The sequence below is a fragment of the Rattus norvegicus genome, chromosome 6 (assembly GCF_036323735.1).
Source record: "Rattus norvegicus strain BN/NHsdMcwi chromosome 6, GRCr8, whole genome shotgun sequence".
NCBI classification, from domain to species: Eukaryota; Metazoa; Chordata; class Mammalia; order Rodentia; family Muridae; genus Rattus; species Rattus norvegicus.
The window spans coordinates 74,813,649-74,832,568 of record NC_086024.1 but is presented as its reverse complement, the minus strand read 5'-3'; the positions used below and the strand labels follow the sequence as shown (position 1 = coordinate 74,832,568).

The 18,920-nt window shown below is 36.2% G+C and overlaps 1 protein-coding gene across 4 annotated transcripts in view; it reads left to right on the top strand.

Annotated features, from left to right (window-relative positions):
- The window catches only part of Strn3 (striatin 3), an 86,318-nt gene that overhangs the window by 36,905 nt on the left and 30,493 nt on the right, over positions 1–18,920 (top strand). For 2 of the 4 annotated variants that reach the window (NM_001029897.3, XM_006240076.4), the window contains exons 4-8: positions 2,140–2,218; positions 3,839–4,012; positions 5,859–5,985; positions 7,513–7,654; positions 13,062–13,172. In NM_001029897.3, the coding sequence (NP_001025068.1) occupies positions 2,140–2,218; positions 3,839–4,012; positions 5,859–5,985; positions 7,513–7,654; positions 13,062–13,172 (633 nt within the window). The remainder of the gene's footprint in view (positions 1–2,139; positions 2,219–3,838; positions 4,013–5,858; positions 5,986–7,512; positions 7,655–13,061; positions 13,173–18,920) is intronic. The other 2 variants (XM_006240077.4, XM_006240075.4) reach the window with 1 other exon arrangement.

Below are 18,920 nucleotides of genomic sequence, written 5' to 3'. Positions count from 1 at the left end.
GTAGGGATCAAACATAAGCTTCTGTATGCTATGTTGTGTTCTATCACTGCAGTATACCCCAACCCTGTAATTAAAGTGATGTCAGTATGTTTTCTGGAATATAAAAAGTATATACATTGGCTCCTATTGTTGAAGTTGAGAATGAGAAACTTAAATACTAATAGTTGTTAACTTTTGGTGATTGGGTTTTGAGCAGATATTTTTAAAAATGTTTTTCTCTCCAGTTGTTAATTTTAAATGCTATAAAGTGAAAAAAATGCTATAAAAGTACTATCAGAATTAAATAGTTCTAGAAATTAGAAAATGACTCGTGTTTGAAGGAAGAAGAAGAAGAAGAAGAAGAAGAAGAAGAAGAAGAAGAAGAAGAAGAAGAAGAAGAAGAAGAAGAAGAAGAAAACGATGAGATTGCTATGGTTAGGAAGTAATAGCTACAAAAGATAAAATGTTACCAATAGGTACTGAGTGACTGAGGAGTCTAGGAACCTCATAGTTGAGAATTAATCTTAATAATCTCAGTATGGGCTGGGAGGGGATGATTTTTCAAGAGTGTCTCTTCATGGTACATTTATTTTGATACTGTGAATTTGTGTGGTGATAATAGTGCCCGTAGTAGTTCTAAGTTTTACTTACTATAGGGATAATTTTTGAAAACTTAATTCAACTGTACTTCTGCTGCTTACTAAACATGTTTAATTCAATGATGAGAATTGGATTTAGGGTTTTGTACATGGGAAGCAAGCATGCTGCTGTACAAACCTATGGGCTCGCTCTTCTCTTTTGTAAATGTAAACACTTTATTAGCTGAGACTAAAACGTGGCTCTTGACCTGCTGTGTAATACTGAGTTGAGTATCATGACACATTCCTTTAATCTCAGCATTTAGGAGGCTGAAATAGGAAGAGCAATCTGATGCCAGCCAGCTTATATCCGTAAATAAGACTGTCTCAGTGGGGCTGGGGATTTAGCTCAGTGGTAGAGCGCTTGCCTAGGAAGCGTAAGGCCCTGGGTTCGGTCCCCAGCTCCGGGAAAAAAAAAAAAAAAAAGACTGTCTCAGTAAGCAGACAAAAGCTCCAAAATAAGAAACCTACTTCCTGGTTTTGTGTGTATAAAAGGTATTTATTTCTAAGCTATAAACTATAAAGGATCAGTGGAGTGAGGAGGCAACTATTCACTTTCGGATGTCTTCCAAAAGTCTGTCTCTGACTCGGGTTCTAAGTGTCTCCTCTAGGCTCTTTAAACAGATAACCTTTGACTGCAGCTAAGTAGAATGAGCTACTTACTTTACACTTACGGACTTGATTAGGACTCCGTTTGGAGATGTTGACAACATACTGGGTTTACGGAAAACTGAGGCCCAACAGATCTGCAGACTGATGTCTGAATGTCCCAAGAATGAGTGGCTGCTTGGCTGGCTGCAAATTAACTGCACTAGGACCTAAGAAAAGGCTCTTTCCACCAGCTGTGTGCCCACCACAGTGATCGGAGTTAGACACTATTCAGCAGCCTGGTTTCCTAGCTGAATCTTTTGTTCTAAAAAATAAAGTATGATAGAGGCTTTAATATCACTGATAAAATTTTCAAAATGAGGGGTTGGGGATTTAGCTCAGTGGTAGAGCGCTTGCCTAGTAAGCGCAAGGCCCTGGATTCGGTCCCCAGCTCCGAAAAAAAGAAAATAAAAAGAAAAAAAATTTTTCTCAAAATGAAGTCTCAGTCAGTCTCTCTCTCTCTCTCTCTCTCTCTCTCTCTCTCTCTCTCTCTCTCACTCTCTCTCACTCTCTCGTGTGTCTGTCTATCTGTCTGTCCATCCTCAGTTTCTGGTTATTTGAAATAGCATAAGTGATGATATTTTTTTTTTTTTAATCTTAAAGGTATTTGACACAGCAGAATTCTATTTTCAAATCCAGACTTTCAGTTTTTTGATCTTGCTAAAACACATCTGAGGTCTTTTGATTTTAAAGCAGGTAGAGTACCCAAGTTATGGCCCAAACATTAAAGAAGAAATGATCTATAGTAAATCTTTAACTTTTTTCCTGTCTTACATAAAATATTTTCATGTGTGAATTTATTTTTGAAAAAATCCCTGAACTCTAATAAGAAGTTGAAATAACGTGTGCAAAACTTGCCCTCTTTAACTTGCAGAGGAAACCAAAGATGCGGAGGCTCCTCCAGCCCAAAACAGCCAGCTGACGTGGAAGCAAGGCAGACAGCTGTTAAGACAGTGAGTAATGATTTCAGCTAAGAAGGAGTTATGAAAGTGCTTACATTGAATCGACTTATACGTAGAAACATTATTTTACTGTATGACTTCATAGTGCTGCTTTTAAAAATACATTTGTATCTATGTGGGCATGGGCACAGGCATGAGCCACAGCTGCTTGTGGAGATGAGAGGGCAGCTTTCAGCATTGACTCTCTTTTCACCTTTGGGACACAGGGATTAGATCCCGGTCATCAGGCTTGGCTATAGGTCACTTTATACACTCAGCTGTTACTGAAGGATGACATTGACTTCTTTCTACTATTTTCTTGCCTCCTCTCCTCTCCTTCTCTTCTCTTGTCCTTGCCTTGCCCCGCTCTCCTCTCCTCTCCTCTCCTCTCCTCTCCTCTCCTCTCCTCTCCTCTCCTCTCCTCTCCTCTCCTATTTCTTATGTGGTAGAAAAACTGAAAAAAAAAAAAACAAAAAAAACCAAAAACTGGATGACGACTTCAACTGAAGTAGTATGGCTTATATGGAGTTGGGCTGCATTTAAAAGCATTGGCTGCTCTTGCAGACATTCCAGTTTTGATTCTTAGCATCTACATTGTGGCTCACAGACATCTGTAACTCCAGTTCCAGGGGATTCGGTGCCCTTATCTGACCTCTATTGGTCATCTTAATCTAGGTACTGTGTGCCCTGTATACTTTCATAAATGTAGGGAAAGTACCTGCAACATAAAAATAGTCATTCATGTAGTACATACACTCTCACTACGAAGTTTACACACATGTGTTTGTATGAGAGGTATAGAGAAGTATTGATATTTGAAACTCTTTAAAGATGGCTTGCCAAATCCTTTTAGTTGAAATTATTTTATTCTGCATATGAGTATCTTTTCATTTCTCCGTGTGTGTGTGTGTGTGTGTGTGTGTGTGTGTGTGTGTATAAATTTATATATCTACTCTTTAAAAGATATTTATGTATGTCTGTATAGAGGCATGTCACATGTGTATGTATCTCAAAAGCTTTTCAACACTGAGGCTCTTTTAGGTATTGAGATAATTGGTTCAATCAATGTCAGTTAGTCATACTATATGCTCCCCCCTCTCCTCCCCTCCCCTTTCTCTCTCTCTCTCTCTCTCTCTCTCTCTCTCTCTCTCTCTTTCTTTCTTTCTTTCTTTCTTTCTTTCTTTCTTTCTTTCTTTCTGCTTTTTCAAGATAGGGATCCTCTGTGTAGCCCTGGTTATCCTGGAACACCTGTAGATTAGGCTGGCCTCCATATCCTGAGTACTGGGATCAGAGGTGTGTGCCACCACACCTGCCTTAATCCATTTTTCAAAAAGATTGTTTTATGTACATGAATTTTGTCTGGATGTATGCATGCTGGGTGTCCACATAAGTCAGAGGAGGGTATAAGCTATCCTGGAATGTGAGTTATGGATGGCTGTAAACCATGTGAATAATATCCCTAGCACCCATATTTCAATTTTGACTTAAAAGTTGACATCATTAGCTGGAATTAGGCTATAATGAAGTTATTGAGACGAAGAATAATTTGTGTGATTGTGAACTTTAATATGATTTGAAGGTGGCAGATGTTGACAGTCTGTTGAGTTTTAGTGTTTAATTTTATCTTGATAGGTATCTTCAGGAAGTAGGATATACAGATACAATATTAGATGTACGATCTCAGCGGGTAAGGTCATTACTTGGACTGTCTAATTCAGAGCCAAATGGATCCATAGAAGCAAAGAATTTAGAACAGATCCTGAATGGTGGTGAATCTCCTAAACAAAAAGGACAAGAAATCAAAAGGTATGATTTGTATTTGTTGATTAACATCGTTTAACTTATGGACATCAAAATCAGTGGTACAACAGAGACTTTTCATAGAGTCTCACTTTTGCTAGCTTTTCTATAGTTGTATTTATTGTTAGATATTAAATGAATCTATGGAAGCCACTTTGTTTATTAGAGAAACTTAAATTATTAGGTTTAGGAAAATAGATTATGGTTATTACCTGTTACCTGAGTAGTTTTGAAATACTTGAAAACATTTTAACAGATTAAAGACATTTTTTTTTTTTTTTTTGCTACATAAAAAATTTATAAAATGGATTGGTACCTCTTGGGTCCCAGAATCCTAACTAGATGTGGGAAGGGAATGAAGAAATGACAGACATTGGACACATACACACAGGGAAACTGGGATGGCTTCCTGGACTCTCTGATGGAGAAGGGCAGCACCCAGGAGGCTTAGTGTGTGTGTTATGGAAAACTGAACAAGGAAGCAGGGGTTCATGTTGTGCAACTGAATCAGGATTAGCTAGTTTTGGTAAGGGACAGTCTCCACAGGGGAGCAGTCTTCAAGACGTTTCTGGGTTTGGGAGTTAGACAGAATTTCTACACAAACTGTCAGCATTCGCAGTTGGATCCGAGGAAGGTATTGCACGACCATGAGCCTCATCCAGTAAAGGGTTTACAGCCCTCATGGGGCTGAGGTTTGGTCTTTTGACATCACTCATGTCTTAATTTTTTTGCTTTTTCGTTTATATTTGAGACATGGTTCTTTCTCTAGGTGGCTCTGGCTGGCCTGTAACTCACAGATCTTCCTGCCTCTGCCACCCAACCACTGGGATCAAAGACATGCATGACCACACCAAGCCTGACCAGTTCTGTCAACAATGCACATCTACTCAGAACTTCCTCTGCTCCCCACAGATTGGTATATCTTGTGTAATATATGTTTAATAATTTTAAATATGGGCAGGTTTAATAAATTTAGCTTTTGTTTTACTATTTAGTCTTCAAATATTTAGGCTAAAGTATAAGTGGTTGTAGTTATAAAAAAATTGCTAAATTGCTTTTTCTGGTATTTTTCAGAAATTATAGCATGCTTGATCATTTAATCTTAGTAGATTGCTTTTCTTTTTAAAGACTTATTTTTAATTTTGCCGGTTGTGTATGTGGAGGGGTGTGGGTGTTATGCACATATAAATGTAAATGCATGCAGAGGCCCAAAGAGGGCATTATATCCACTAGAGCTAAAGCTTTACACTATTGTGAGCTCCTGATGTGGGTGTTGGGACCCAAACTCAGGTCCCCTGAAAGATCTCTTACCTGTAGTCTTATCTGCTGAGCCATTTCCAGTCCCTAGATTTCATTTTCTAGTAGCATTTACCTAAAATGTTTTAGACAAAAAGCTTTGGATAAAACTCATTAAATTCAGAACATTCCTTATTTTAATTGCAGAGCACAAATAATCTTTAAAGATACTCTAGAATAAAAATTTTAGGTAATACATTATAATGATTGGGATGTCTTGGACCAGGAGCCTCCTGGAAGGAGGATCAGGAGTTAAAAATTATTTTCATCTACATAATGAATTGAGACTAATCTGAACTATGTAAGATCTTATCTCACAACAACAAAAAATTAGGTTGTGTTTGAAATACAAATGTTAGCTTAAGGTAGTTTTAAACTAGAAATTAGAAGGGTCAGGATGTGGCTTATTGATTTAACACTTGTCTAGCATGTTTGACATCCTGGGTTCAATTCATAGTATCCCTAGATAATGAGAAGGATCCAGGAATTAGGAAGCAGGAAGAAATATCAGAGTCAATCTTTGAAATAGTTGGGACCATTTTTCCCTTTTCTACAGGCCCTCTGGTGATGTTCTTGAGACATTCAATTTCTTAGAAAATGCCGATGACAGTGACGAAGAAGAAAATGACATGATTGAGGGCATCCCGGAAGGAAAAGACAAACTTCGGATCCATAAGCACAAAGTAGGAGACTTAGGTTATTCCTGTATACAGTCATTGTTTTGGTCGTCCCTCGAAAGGTTTATGATAATTGACAGCTCTTACTCAGTTCACGTTCATGTTGCGGGGATTATGCTTCCATGTATGATCTAAGAGGAGTCTGTTTCTAAAGCATTTGTCCAGTGCTTTGCACCTTTTTTTTTTTTTTAATAAAGTAACACTCCTCAATCTTATCCCAGTGTGGAGTCACACTGAAGTTTATATTTTCATGTCCAGTATCACATGGGAGATGAATGAACAGAAACCGTAGTGTAAAGGCTCCCACCTTGGGAGAGAGACTGATGTATGGATAGTTAATATGTGCCAGCATTCTGGTTATTTGGTGAGGATTAATAAAAGGTGACTTTTCTTCAAACACTAAGAAACAGACTTGATGTATTTTAGTAGTAGATGGGGAGTTAATTCTACTGGACCACAAGTAGACTATGTCCCATTGGTAAGCATCAAAGTAGTAATGTTCAATATTTAAGTGTATTTAAAAAAAATAGAGAGGGCTGAGGCTGTGTGTCAGAGTATTTGATTAGTATGCACCAATTCCTGCATTCAGCCTCAGCACCATAGTGGATGTGGTAGTTCAACCCTTGAGATGTGAGGGCAGGAAGATAGAGAGTTCAAGGATGTCGTCACCTATATAGTGAGTTTGAAATCATTTGGCTTCTAGATACCCTTGATACCCTGTCTATCAAAAAAGGAAAAAAAAATGTGAGTAAATTCAATTGTACTACTTGGAGATTTTGTAGTAATACAGAAAAAAAGGCAAGTGTTTGTCAAAAGCTTTCAATCTACAAAAGCAGTTTCAACCTTTCTCTAGCTTTTCACATGTATGATATACTCTATTGGGTAGAGATTTACTTCTTAAAACTTGCTATGTGCTGTGTAATATGTATGGAGGAGTGTGTATGTGCTGCAGCACATATGTGAAGTGCAACTTTGTGCAGTTTTCTCCTCCCACCTTTATTTGGTTTATAAAGATAAAATTCAGGCCATCAGGCAGCTGCTTTTCCTGCGGAGCCATTTCAGAAACCCAAGATGTTGATTTTTCTTACTATTTTGTTCTGGGAGGTAGGTTGCTTTTATTATTTGTTGCACAACTAAGTTTATTCTTAATAACTAAGTGGTTATTCTCTGCTTCCGTGAATCAGAGCTAGTACAGATTTCTCAGTGTCATCAGCAATTTAAGATAGCTTAGATGATTCTTTAGTAGAGATCATCTGTGAACCTACTCTAATTAAAGAAACTCTTGAGTAGAACTCTGGCCTTTCCCAGCACCCTCCTCGCTTGCTTCGTTTGTTACAAGTGATCTTCATACAGCAGTGTTGAATTGTTTATCTAGGGCATAGTTTGAGACTTATCAATCCTAGGGGAAAGGAGAGTTGTGGATCTGAATAACTTTAAAGTAGATGTGTAAGTACTGTTGGGTGGAAATACTAAATGAACTCTTTAAAATATAGACTAAAAAGTATTAATTATTGGCTTATCTTCTCTTTACAGATAGGTAATGAAGGTTTAGCTGCTGACTTAACTGATGATCCTGATACTGAGGAAGCACTGAAAGAATTCGACTTTTTAGTGACTGCAGAAGATGGTGAAGGGGCTGGTGAAGCACGGAGTTCAGGGGATGGTACAGAATGGGGTAAGGGGACAAAGAATCCCAGGGTGGGGGAAGTCTGCCTGTTATAGGTGGCTTTTTACTATGTACTGTGTGAGCTCTGTGTGTCTGAGTGTATGGTAGCAGGTAAATTAAGATCAAGGATACGTGGTATTAATAATCAGAGCTATTTGGTTCTAGTTTATTAGATTTTGTGACTGAGATTTTCATTATGTGGCTTTTGATTTCTGAAGTTGATCTTGAAGTGTTCTGTTGATTTACAAATTTATCTTTTCCCTCCAACAGATCTTTTTAAAACAAGAATCATTCATTTTTATTCATGCCCATCATTTAATTTTAGGTAATCAAGGCAGTCGAGAATTTACTTCCTGTATGTCCATATGCTGTTACCTGTTTTAAGTGCTGGGTATGAATAAAATGGCTTAATTGAAGTTAATTCTCTAATTAATGAAGTTAATTCTGACTCATAACCCTAACAATGAGCAAGATTTAGTGAGGATATTACCCTTACTGCATGTAATATTCTCTGCACGTATGGCCTCTGTTTAGGGCCTAAACTTTGAAAGTGATATATAAAGCTAACAGTAGGCCATCCATAATCAAAAGAAAGACAAGTTCTATCAGTAGGTAAAATAGTTCAAGGTAATAGCTCTAGGAGGTGGTGGAACTCAAGTGTATTTATAGAGCTTTCCTGAGGTTTGTTTAATTTTATTTATATATACATATATACATACACACATATAGTTTTATATATATATATATAGTTAAGAAAAACACACTTGGACTGGGTGGTGGTGGCACATGCCAGGTCTCTTGAGTTCAAGGCTGCCTGTGATTTTCAGGACAGCCCGGGTTACACAGAGAAAAATTCTGTCTCAGCAAACCAGAAAAAAGAAAAACACACTTCGGGTCTTTTTGTTTGTTTGTTTTATTTTTTAATGTTGGGTCTAGGAGGGATAGCTTAGTGGTTAAGAGAATTTATCTTTTCGAAGACCAGCATTTGGTTCCCAGCACATATGTTGGGCTTACAGCTACCTGTAACTCCCATCCGCAGGGATCTTACACCCTCTTCTGCCGCTGCAGGGACCTGCATGCATGGATGCATGCACCAGTATAAATAAAAATAAAGTAAATCTTTTTAAAGAGTCTCATTTATTATTGAAATGGAACATTACTAATAGAGACGAGCCTAATAGATACTATATTTATTGACTTAATATAAAAACAATTACTTAAAAGATTTTAATTTATTTACTAGTGTTCCCATTTATATGTCAGCATCATTTTTAGTGAAAATAGGAGGGGCACATTAATTGAAAACTACAAAACTACAGTTATTGTCTGGACTTTGGATGTACTTGTACTTTCAGAAATGTTATATTTTAGGAGAAACCTAAATGTTTGTTTATAGGAGAAACTGTAAAAGAAAAAAATTAGTTTATATCCAACGCATTAAATCTTTGACTATATTATTCCTATAACTTCAAAAGTACCAGTTTTTTTTTTCCAGAAAATTTGTTATGTAAAGGTAGAAGTTTTACAAGCATTTTGTAGTATAAATGTATTTTAGGGACCATAAATAAATGTCAGATATAAAATTAGAAATCATCTACAGAATTATAGAGACATTCATTAAGTATATGAATATATGTACACACATATGTATATGTGTATAATTTGCTTATTAGTTAAAAGTACATAGAGCATCTGTTTAGCTAAATCTTGGCATACAACATTTCTTTTTTCTTTAACTAAAGTTGATACAATTTTAACTTTTAGCCCAAAGGACAAACAGTTAAGAAATTGATGTGAAATAGAATTGCTTTTTTAATGATGTCACATTCAGGTGATTAGCACTTTGTGCAGAGACTGGCTATGGAGTTGTAAAGAGGACCTGACTTGTGAGTGACAGCTCTTTTTTTTTTTTTTTTTTTTTTTTTTTGGTTCTTTTTTTTCGGAGCTGGGGACCGAACCCAGGGCCTTGCGCTTCCTAGGCAAGGGCTCTACCACTGAGCTAAATCCCCAACCCGAGTGACAGCTCTTAATCTTCATTTTCTTTCTAAGTGGGAATAACCAAGAAAGCCTCAATACCAAATGAGACTGAAACTGAAGGCATGTTATATGCTTGGTGATCCTAGCAGTTTCTACATAAAAGCAGAAAGGATCTATGCAGTGTTTGTGAAATTCACTTACTCAACAGCTGTTATTAGGTTCATTTTTTTCTGAAACCAAGAGAATGCATGTAAAAATCACTACCATTATATTTAATTCACTTAAATTTATAATGGTTTTTAAATGGGAAGGTTTTTCGATTCACATTAATTGAAGAGTCTTAAACATACTCTACAGTCTTGTTATCTTATGAAACCATTGCTTCTAAAGGAAGCTGTTACATCTTCCTCTGTTATTTAATTAGACAGTATGGTTTAATTTTAGCAGCTTATGTTCTTCACATAATTACAAGTATTAGCAGGCATGTCATTTGCCTTTTTCTCATGGGGATAAGTGGCACTTTAAGAATATTCACTTAGGGGCTGGGGAGAGGACTCAAAGGTTAAGAGCACCGACTGCTCTTCCAGAGGTCCTGAGTTCAATTCCCAGCAACCACATGGTGGCTCACAACCATCTGTAATGAAATCTGATGCCCTCTTCTGGTGCGTCTGAAGACAGTGATAGTGTACTCACATAAATAAAATAAATAAATTTTTAAAAAAAATTCACTTACTTCAGCTTTTGAAATTATGATCTCTAGACTTAATGAGGATCAGAAAATATAATTAATATATGAATATTAGTATTTATAGACAAATGATAAAGTATTGATGTTTTCATGACATGAAACCAGTTATAAGTTTATGCTATGGTTAATAGACATTCTGCTTTGCCAATAGAATTACCATAATAGAATTTTATTGTTTTCTGGCTTCAAGTTGTTAGGAATCAACTTTTTGTGCATGTTTGTGTTTCTTTTAAGGAAAAATAAGTTCCCATAATTGATTCAACTTCATTTCTTGGTATCCCCCCTCCTAGATTTTTTAAAACAGGATTAATATATAGAAGATTATCCTGCCTCTTCCTTTTTGCTCTTACCTATTTCTTATAAGCAATATCAAATCATCTGTTGCTTACCAGGCAAGTTCCAGGATGTTTTTGTGCACATATGCATCCACCAACCTGTTCTTTGCACCTCCTTAGTTCATTTTGTTTTCTAGATTTGAGGTTATCTTGCAAGTAATAACTTTTTTTTCTTTGCTTTTTCACTCTGTTCTTTGCTACTGTACTAATAGCCATTCACAGCTTCATGTTTGCTACTCAGGACATTTAGAAAATTGGCATTATAATTAGTTTTCTTTCCTATGTAAAGTATTGTGCCACTTATTTATTTTTAGTCTGTCAATTTGTCTTAGTGTAAGTAGTTGACAACAGGAATTATTAGTTTCATTAAGATGACTCTATGAGGTCTTGAGGTGCAAGTCCTTAATTCACAGCAAGATTGAGTGAGACAGGAGGATCATTAGTCCAGGCTAGCTGGTGCTGTGTTCCGAGACCCAGTCCCCCAACAAAAAAGATGAGTTCAAATGACTCAGGTTAGGTTATTCAATAAATGAACAAGATACAGCATAGTTATCAGGAAACCTCATGACTAGAGTACATTTAAAATTAGTTTTTTCTTATATAAATATTAAAACTGCTACAATTACATATTTGACAATTCATGGAAATATTAATCTTCAGTTAGTTTCAAGAAACAGAATTTAGCAAATTAACATCTTTTCACCTACCAGCCACCTGAGATGATAGAGGAAAGGCATTAACAGTAGAAAAGAATCAAGATATAGGAACTCTGACTTTTTTCTCTCTGATGTTCATACATGAGACCTTGTTATGCTTGCTTTACACACAATCGAGAGGGGCAGCCGGAAGGCTTTTCTCTTACTCTCACTGATTGAGTGAGGCCTGGGAGCTTATGAAACTACCAAACAGAATATGCTTAGTTACCAAAACTTAAAACTAAACTCTTGGGGCTGGAGAGATGGCTCAGCAGTTAAGAGCACTGACTGCTCTTCCAGAGGTCCTGAATTCAAATCCCAGCAACCACATGGTGGCTCACAGTCATCTGTGATGGGATCTGATGCCCTCTTCTGGCGTGTCTGAAGACAGCTACAGTGTACTCATCTATAGTAAATAAATAAATCTTAAAAAAAGTTACAACCAAAAGAAACCCCAAAAAAAAACAACTTAATTTTTTTTTTTTTCTTTTCGGAGCTGGGGACCGAACCCAGGGCCTTGCGCTTGCTAGGCAAGCACTCTACCACTGAGCTAAATCCCCAACCCCTAAAAACTAAACTCTTAATATTTAGTGTAACTTATTTAAAAACTAAGAGTTTAGGTATGATTTTTATTTATTAATAGGACTCTAAAACAGTTAATGTGCAACTATTAAATTTAGAATAATAAAGTTGCCTTAAAACTCGATGAAGGGAAATCCTCAATGAATAATAATAATACTAAGAAAACTATTTTTATACTGTTGTTTTAACTTCTCTAGTTCACTATGAGTTGATCACTCCCACCCCGCCCCCAGCATAATTATTTACTTAAATATTGCTGAAAACACACATATACACACAAGAAAAATACTACCAGAAACCATGTGTGTTTTAATTTCTCTGTGCTTGTCACTATTTCACCCTGGAGAAAAATAAACTCAAATCAAAACTAAAGTGGAATTTGAATTTTCATATTTGTTTTATTTTTACTATATTATTTTTATTCTGTTACTTTGCGAATCTTTAGTTGTAGTCCAATGGAAAAAGGTAATAAAATGTTGAACTGTTATGAAGGGATGGAGACAGGTGGTGTTCTTTGAATGCTTTGTTTGAATTATCTGAGACATTGTATTTGGAAACTATATGTATTATGTCAGACTAGAATACCTTTCTGTCCTAGAACAGTTACCCTATGCATGCAGAACTATTATGACAGGGATGCATGACTAATTTCATCAATGAAATGGCACTGATATTTATAGCTTGCACTTTATTATTAATTTGCATGCAGTTCATTTGTTTGCTTATATGATGCTGGCTGAATACTTTTTATTAACTTTTTATTAATACTTTTTATAAAGATGCAGTGATCTATTTCTTAATATTAGATTTTTGGTGTTAGTCCATTTATGAAAGAATGCTCAAATTTGTCATAAATAAAAATGAACTATTGTTTATCTGTTAATGATATTAAATGCTTAGGAACTTAAGAACTTACTTTGAGTTGTGAGTACCAAACCAAGACTGCACCTTTAAAGTGTTTTGAGTATATGCTGTTATAATATCTTCATTACAATGATGTAAAGCTTTTAACAGTTTACTGCCAACAGCTTGCATTGCCAACTGCTGATGTTTTTCTTTTAACAATGTGCTGCATGTAGATAAGGATGACCTCTCCCCCACTGCTGAGGTTTGGGATGTAGACCAGGGGCTAATGAGTAAGCTGAAGGAGCAGTACAAGAAGGAGCGGAAGGGGAAGAGAGGGGCAAAGAGTAAGTGCAGCTGTGACTGCTACTTTTCCTATGCTGATGTTGGAAAGTCGGCTTTTTAATGCAAGTTTACTTTTTATGCCATAAAGGGAGCAACTAACTTTAAACTTTATCTGTTGTGTAATTTAAATAGAGGGTGTGTAATTGGTCAAATAGAAAATTCTTCAAATATGTAAGATAAAGGTGAAAAGATTTCAAAACTTTAAAGATTTGTCAAATTAAAAGGAATATTGGCTTTGGAATTCAAAATAATAGAAACTTGTTCAGAAGGAAAGAAAGTCCAAATTCTTCTATTTTCTACTTAAAGGTATTCCTTATTAGCAGCATTTCTTAGTTGGAGAATCTTTAAGTAAGCGGGGTAGGTAATCCTTCCTCAGGTTTTTTGCTTTTGGTCATAATTCAAGGACACTTAGCAGCCATATTCTTTTTCTGAGTAATATTTACTTGACTACACCATTTGGCAGAGGCGATGGTACTATAAGAGGTGATAAGAAGGGCTATTTCGTCCATAATTGGTTCTCTTTGAGTGCCTGCATGTGTGCTCTTTGTAAAAGTATGAACCTCTGAGACAGGTAACTTTCTGTTTTGTGAGTTATTCTTGCGAACACCCAGGGAAAATCCTCTCATCTGCGACAGTAATGGAGAGCCTTGAAATTTTGTTTGGAAAATTTTCATTTAGAATTAGCTATTGACTTGTAGGCCAACATTTTTATTTGTTTATTTTTTTATTAAAGTATATCAAGTTAAGAGCACTTGCTCCTCTTGAAGAGGACCTGGGTTGGATTCCGACATGCACATGGTTGTTAGCAAACAGCTACATAGTTCCAGTCCCAGAGGGACTTGTGCCCTCGTTGTTTAGATGGGTACTGCATCCACATGATACACAAATATACACACAGGCAAAACATCCACACACATAAAATAAACCTTCCCAGGCATAGATGTTTAATTCCAGCACTCACAAGGCAAAGTAGAGGCAGTCAGATCTATGCAAGTTCAAGGCCAGCCTGAACCTGGGGATCTCCATGCTAGCCATGATTGCCATGAGACCCTATCTCAAATAGATAGATAAATAAATAGATAAAGCTAAAGAGTAAAGTAACAAGTGTGTCAAGGTCTAAAATAGTGCAAAACAAAGACTAAGACAGAGACATTCCTTCCTGGTCCTGTTTCTAGATACATTGGCTTATGAAATGGCAGGAATATCAGAAGTAGTGTTCTCTGCAATAACACAGTTTTTGAATCATTTAATTTATTGTGGAGTTAACTGGAGTTTTGAGAATTTCACCTGTTAGTTTCCTCTCTTTCCTTTCCTTCCTTTTCCTCATTTCCCTTTCTTCATTGATGTTGGGGACTGAAACTAGAATTTTATGCTTGCTAGGCAAGTGCTTTACTACTGAGTTAATCCCCACCTTCTGACAATTTTATAACTTAGTGCTAGTTGTGTTGTTGCATGGGAATAAAAGGAAGTTTCAGAATGTGTTATGAACTACTTATATCTTAAAACATTACGTGCTAGGCTGGGGCTCTGTTTAGTTTTAACACCATTTACTATAATATATGCATGTTGAGTATGTAGGTACTATTGCATGGTTGATTGCAGTTTAGATAAAATCACATTTGAATTTTAGGATTTAAGTTTTATTTTTAAGAAATAAAATAACTGGGCAGTACTTATGCCTTTAAATCCCAGGGGAGGCAGAGACTGATAGATCTCTGCGTTCAAGACCAGCCAGATCTAACAGTTACAGCTCTAACAGCCAGAATTACACAAAGAAACCCTGTTTCAAACAACAGTAACTCCCCACCCCAAAAAGAGTGATGGAAAATGTCTTATTTTAAAGTAACTTCGGGTTATATTACACATACCGTGTACTGACCTAACCTAAATATTTTAATGTTGCGTCTGTATACACTATGAATAGATCTAGATCTTTTTGAGAGTTAGTAGAAATATATCTAGCCTCTGAAGGCTTTTTTGTTTTATTGCTTTGTTTGTGTTTCTTTGTTTTGAGACAGGGCTTATGTGTGTAGCCCTGGCAAGTTCAATGGCAGCCGGGGCTATATAGGAGGTTGAAGACTAGCCTAGCTAGCTGCTATATTAGTGAGACTTTGTGTTTTGTTTGTTTAAAGTTTATGAATACAAAGGCAAAAGTAAAATTTAACTGTTACTGCTGGTCAGAAATTAACTGCATAGAATATTTGCATGTAATATTTTCCTAAAACTTTGAAATACTTTTATATATAAGCCTTTTGTATGTTATACGGTTTAACTTAATTTATTATTATTATTTATTTATTTTTTTTTTGGTTCTTTTTTTCTGAGCTGGGGACCGAACCCAGGGCCTTGCGCTTCCTAGGTAAGCGCTCTACCACTGAGCTAAATCCCCAGCCCCAATTTATTATTTTTTATTCTCTCTCTCTCTCTCTCTCCATCCATCTGTCCATCTGTCCATCCAGACATGGAGTTGGGATTTTACAAAAGTTATTTTAACATAGATTTAATTTAAGTATGAGGATTAAGAGAAAGGGGAGGTGCTCAGAAATAAAGTAGGACATACCCAAGAGTGTGGTTGTAGATTTCTCTTAAGAGAGTCTACTTGTTTTGAGGACCTCAATCTAGCCCAAGCTACCATTGAACTTGTATTCCTTCTGCCTCTTTTTTTCAACCTAGGGCTAGGATGTGTTCTTCCACATCGTCCAAAGTGAACCTTCTGGCTTTTGACCATGTTGAGTATAGAACCTTAAGTTTTACACATGCACATGCTTTACTCCTCAGCTACGTCCTTAACCCTTTTTTAGTTTCCAAAACCTAAACTTTTGTACTCATATAATACTTCTGTGCATTTGACCTGGTCTCTGTTAGTTCAACTTTAAAGTTGTTTCTGATTTTTAAATATTTATATAAATATCAGGTACACATCTGTGTAGGAAGGGCAGGGACAGAGGAATTGTTTACTTTCCACATTTTCTTCATGAAATTATAAATTAAAAATGGATGAATTCAGAGTTCAGTATGAAAACATTGACTGTAAATCTGTCATGTAGATGTAGTTTAAGGAAAAGTGGTAGTGTCCTAACTGAGGATGCTTCAAGACCACCAGTAGATACCCAGAACCTTGAATAGCACCAAATCCTGTATGTTGCAGTTATATCTTTTTTAAAAATACACACCTGTATTAGATACTTCTATTGGTCAACTTTTCATTGTGATGACAAAATACATCAAATAAACAATTGTAGAAAAGAGCTAGGGTTAATGGTGTATACTTGAGAGTGGAGTGAGGGTGAGAAAAATATTTTTTTAATTTTTAAATATCAGTTTCAGCCAGGTGGTGGTGTATACCTTTAGTCTTCGCACTGGGATAGGCACAAGCAGAAAGATCTCTGAATTCCATGACTGCCTGGTCTACAGATTAAGTTCCAGGATGGCCAGGACTACACAGAGAAACCCCATCTTGAGACAAAACAACAACAAAACCTCATTTTCATAGAATTTTCTATCTTTTGACATTCTCCATTTTTTACTACATGTGTTAGTTCAGTAAAGCTATATAAATGCATGATGATTAAATAGCACACGGTTTATAGCATTGGGAGCATTATACACTTGATTGATTCACATAAAAAAAACCTGGAACCCTTTATTTAGAATATGAGGAACTAAAATGCTTTTAAACATTTTTAGTTGTTATTTGTCTTTAACATGAAAAGAATGAAACTGTATTATTACTGTCTTTATTCTTAGCCAGTTGTTATTTTTGTACTGCATAAAATTTGTGTTGACTTGAGAACATAAAACTGGGCTGGGAATATAGTTGAGGCAGTAGAATGCTTGCTCTAGCATCCATGCAGTTTTAATCCTGCCTCCAGTACCACATAAACACAGTGTGGGGTACGTATTTGTAATCTCAAGGAGAGGCAAGATGGTTGGAAGTTCAGCAGCATCTTCAGCTTATAGAAAATTTCAGGTCCACTTGTGCTGCATGAGAGCCTGCTCTAATTTGTTTTCTTCAAAAGATTTATAGCCTTTCTGGATTTCACAGATTCACATTTTGAGACTATATATATATATTTACAATCTTCTTTTTTAACAGAGCAACTTGTTTTAATTTTTCTAGTTAATCTCATGTATATTAACATTAGAAATAAATTGAGGGTATTGCAAAGAGAGAGACCACCGCCATTCCAAGTGAAGTATCTGAACAAGCAAACTTTACTCTTGGTCAAGAGAATGATTTTCCAAAGAGCAAAATACACTGAGACAGAAAGTATACTTGGTTTTTATTCCAGTGCAATTGGTGACTGTGTCTTTTTCCCATTAGCTGGGGTCCAATTAAAGTCTTATTGATTGGCTAGTGTAAAAGAATCAATGCACAGGAAATGAAGAGTGGAAGGGGTCAGCCTCTTTAATTGAAAAATGTAGTAGGGCCTTTGTATAATAAAGAGTTTACTGAGTGGGAAGATTAGAATAGAATACTTGCATAAAAGTCTTGCAAGGTGGGTGCAATAAAATGATTTTAATTCTTGTCATAAGTTCAAGTTTTATCATATTTGATAAAAGGATTCATTTAATGTTCTCTAGAGTAACTTGCCTGCCCTCTCAATATATAGAGTGATTTTACCATTTCCTTCACCAATGTTATAGGATCACTGTACATTTTCTAATAGAATATCAATCAATACATTGGGAAAGGCGAATCTATCTCATAGCAAAGGGATGTTATTATACAAAGAATAATTTATTTTCTGTTTGTGGCTTCAGTTTTATACTTTTAAGCAGACCTGAAATAGGCGCGGTGACAAATGCCTGTAACTCCAGCAGACCTGAAATAGGCGCGGTGACAAATGCCTGTAACTCCAGCACTTGGCATACAGAAAAGTACGATGATCAGAAATTTAAGGCCTACCTGAACTACTTGAGATCCTAGCTTCAAAATGTAAACAAACCATTGAGTTTTTTGTTTGTTTGTCTGTTCATTTGTTTTTTAATCTCAGGTTAGTACCCTCCCCATCCCTTCTTTTCATCTTCTCCATTGTCTAACTAGCTTTTCCTCGGCTCTTCCCATTCCCGGTCTAATGTTCCACAGTGTTCAAATGGGCCAGTCAATCCTGTGCTCTGGGTTACTCTTCCCACCTTTTCCTTTTCAGTTATTTTCATCTCAGGTCAGTAAGATACTCTCAAGAGTCAGTGCACTTTTAAAGCCACAGACTAACTTCATAGTTCTGCTTATTTTTCTTCAATATTGTAGTGTCACATTTATTTAAAACAACAGTTGCCATGTTGTGAGAAACTTAATTTTTTCTTTTTAAAGATAGCCTGTAAGGACTCACTTCCTGAACTTTCAGGTGAGATTATGAAAGTTGAGTCCCACCGATAGCATGAGACACAGTCACCACTTACATCAGGGATAAAAGCCAGGTTAAAACGTTGGCGGTTTAGGCTCTGCACACTTACTTATTCTCAGTGTTCTCTTGCTTTTTGGTATGTATTCTTTTTTGTTTCTTCAAGACCCTGAGATTATTTCTAACAATGTGAAAGGTTTATTTATTTATTTATTTTTCTTTTCTTTTTTTCGGAGCTGGGGACCGAACCCAGGGCCTTGTGCTCACTAGGCAAGCGCTCTACCGCTGAGCTAAATCCCCAACCCCTGTGAAAGGTTTATTTTAATTATAGTCATAGTCAGAAGATAAAACTGTTTGCCTCTTAACCATTATGGGTTAGCAAAGACCACATTTAAGAAAGGAAAA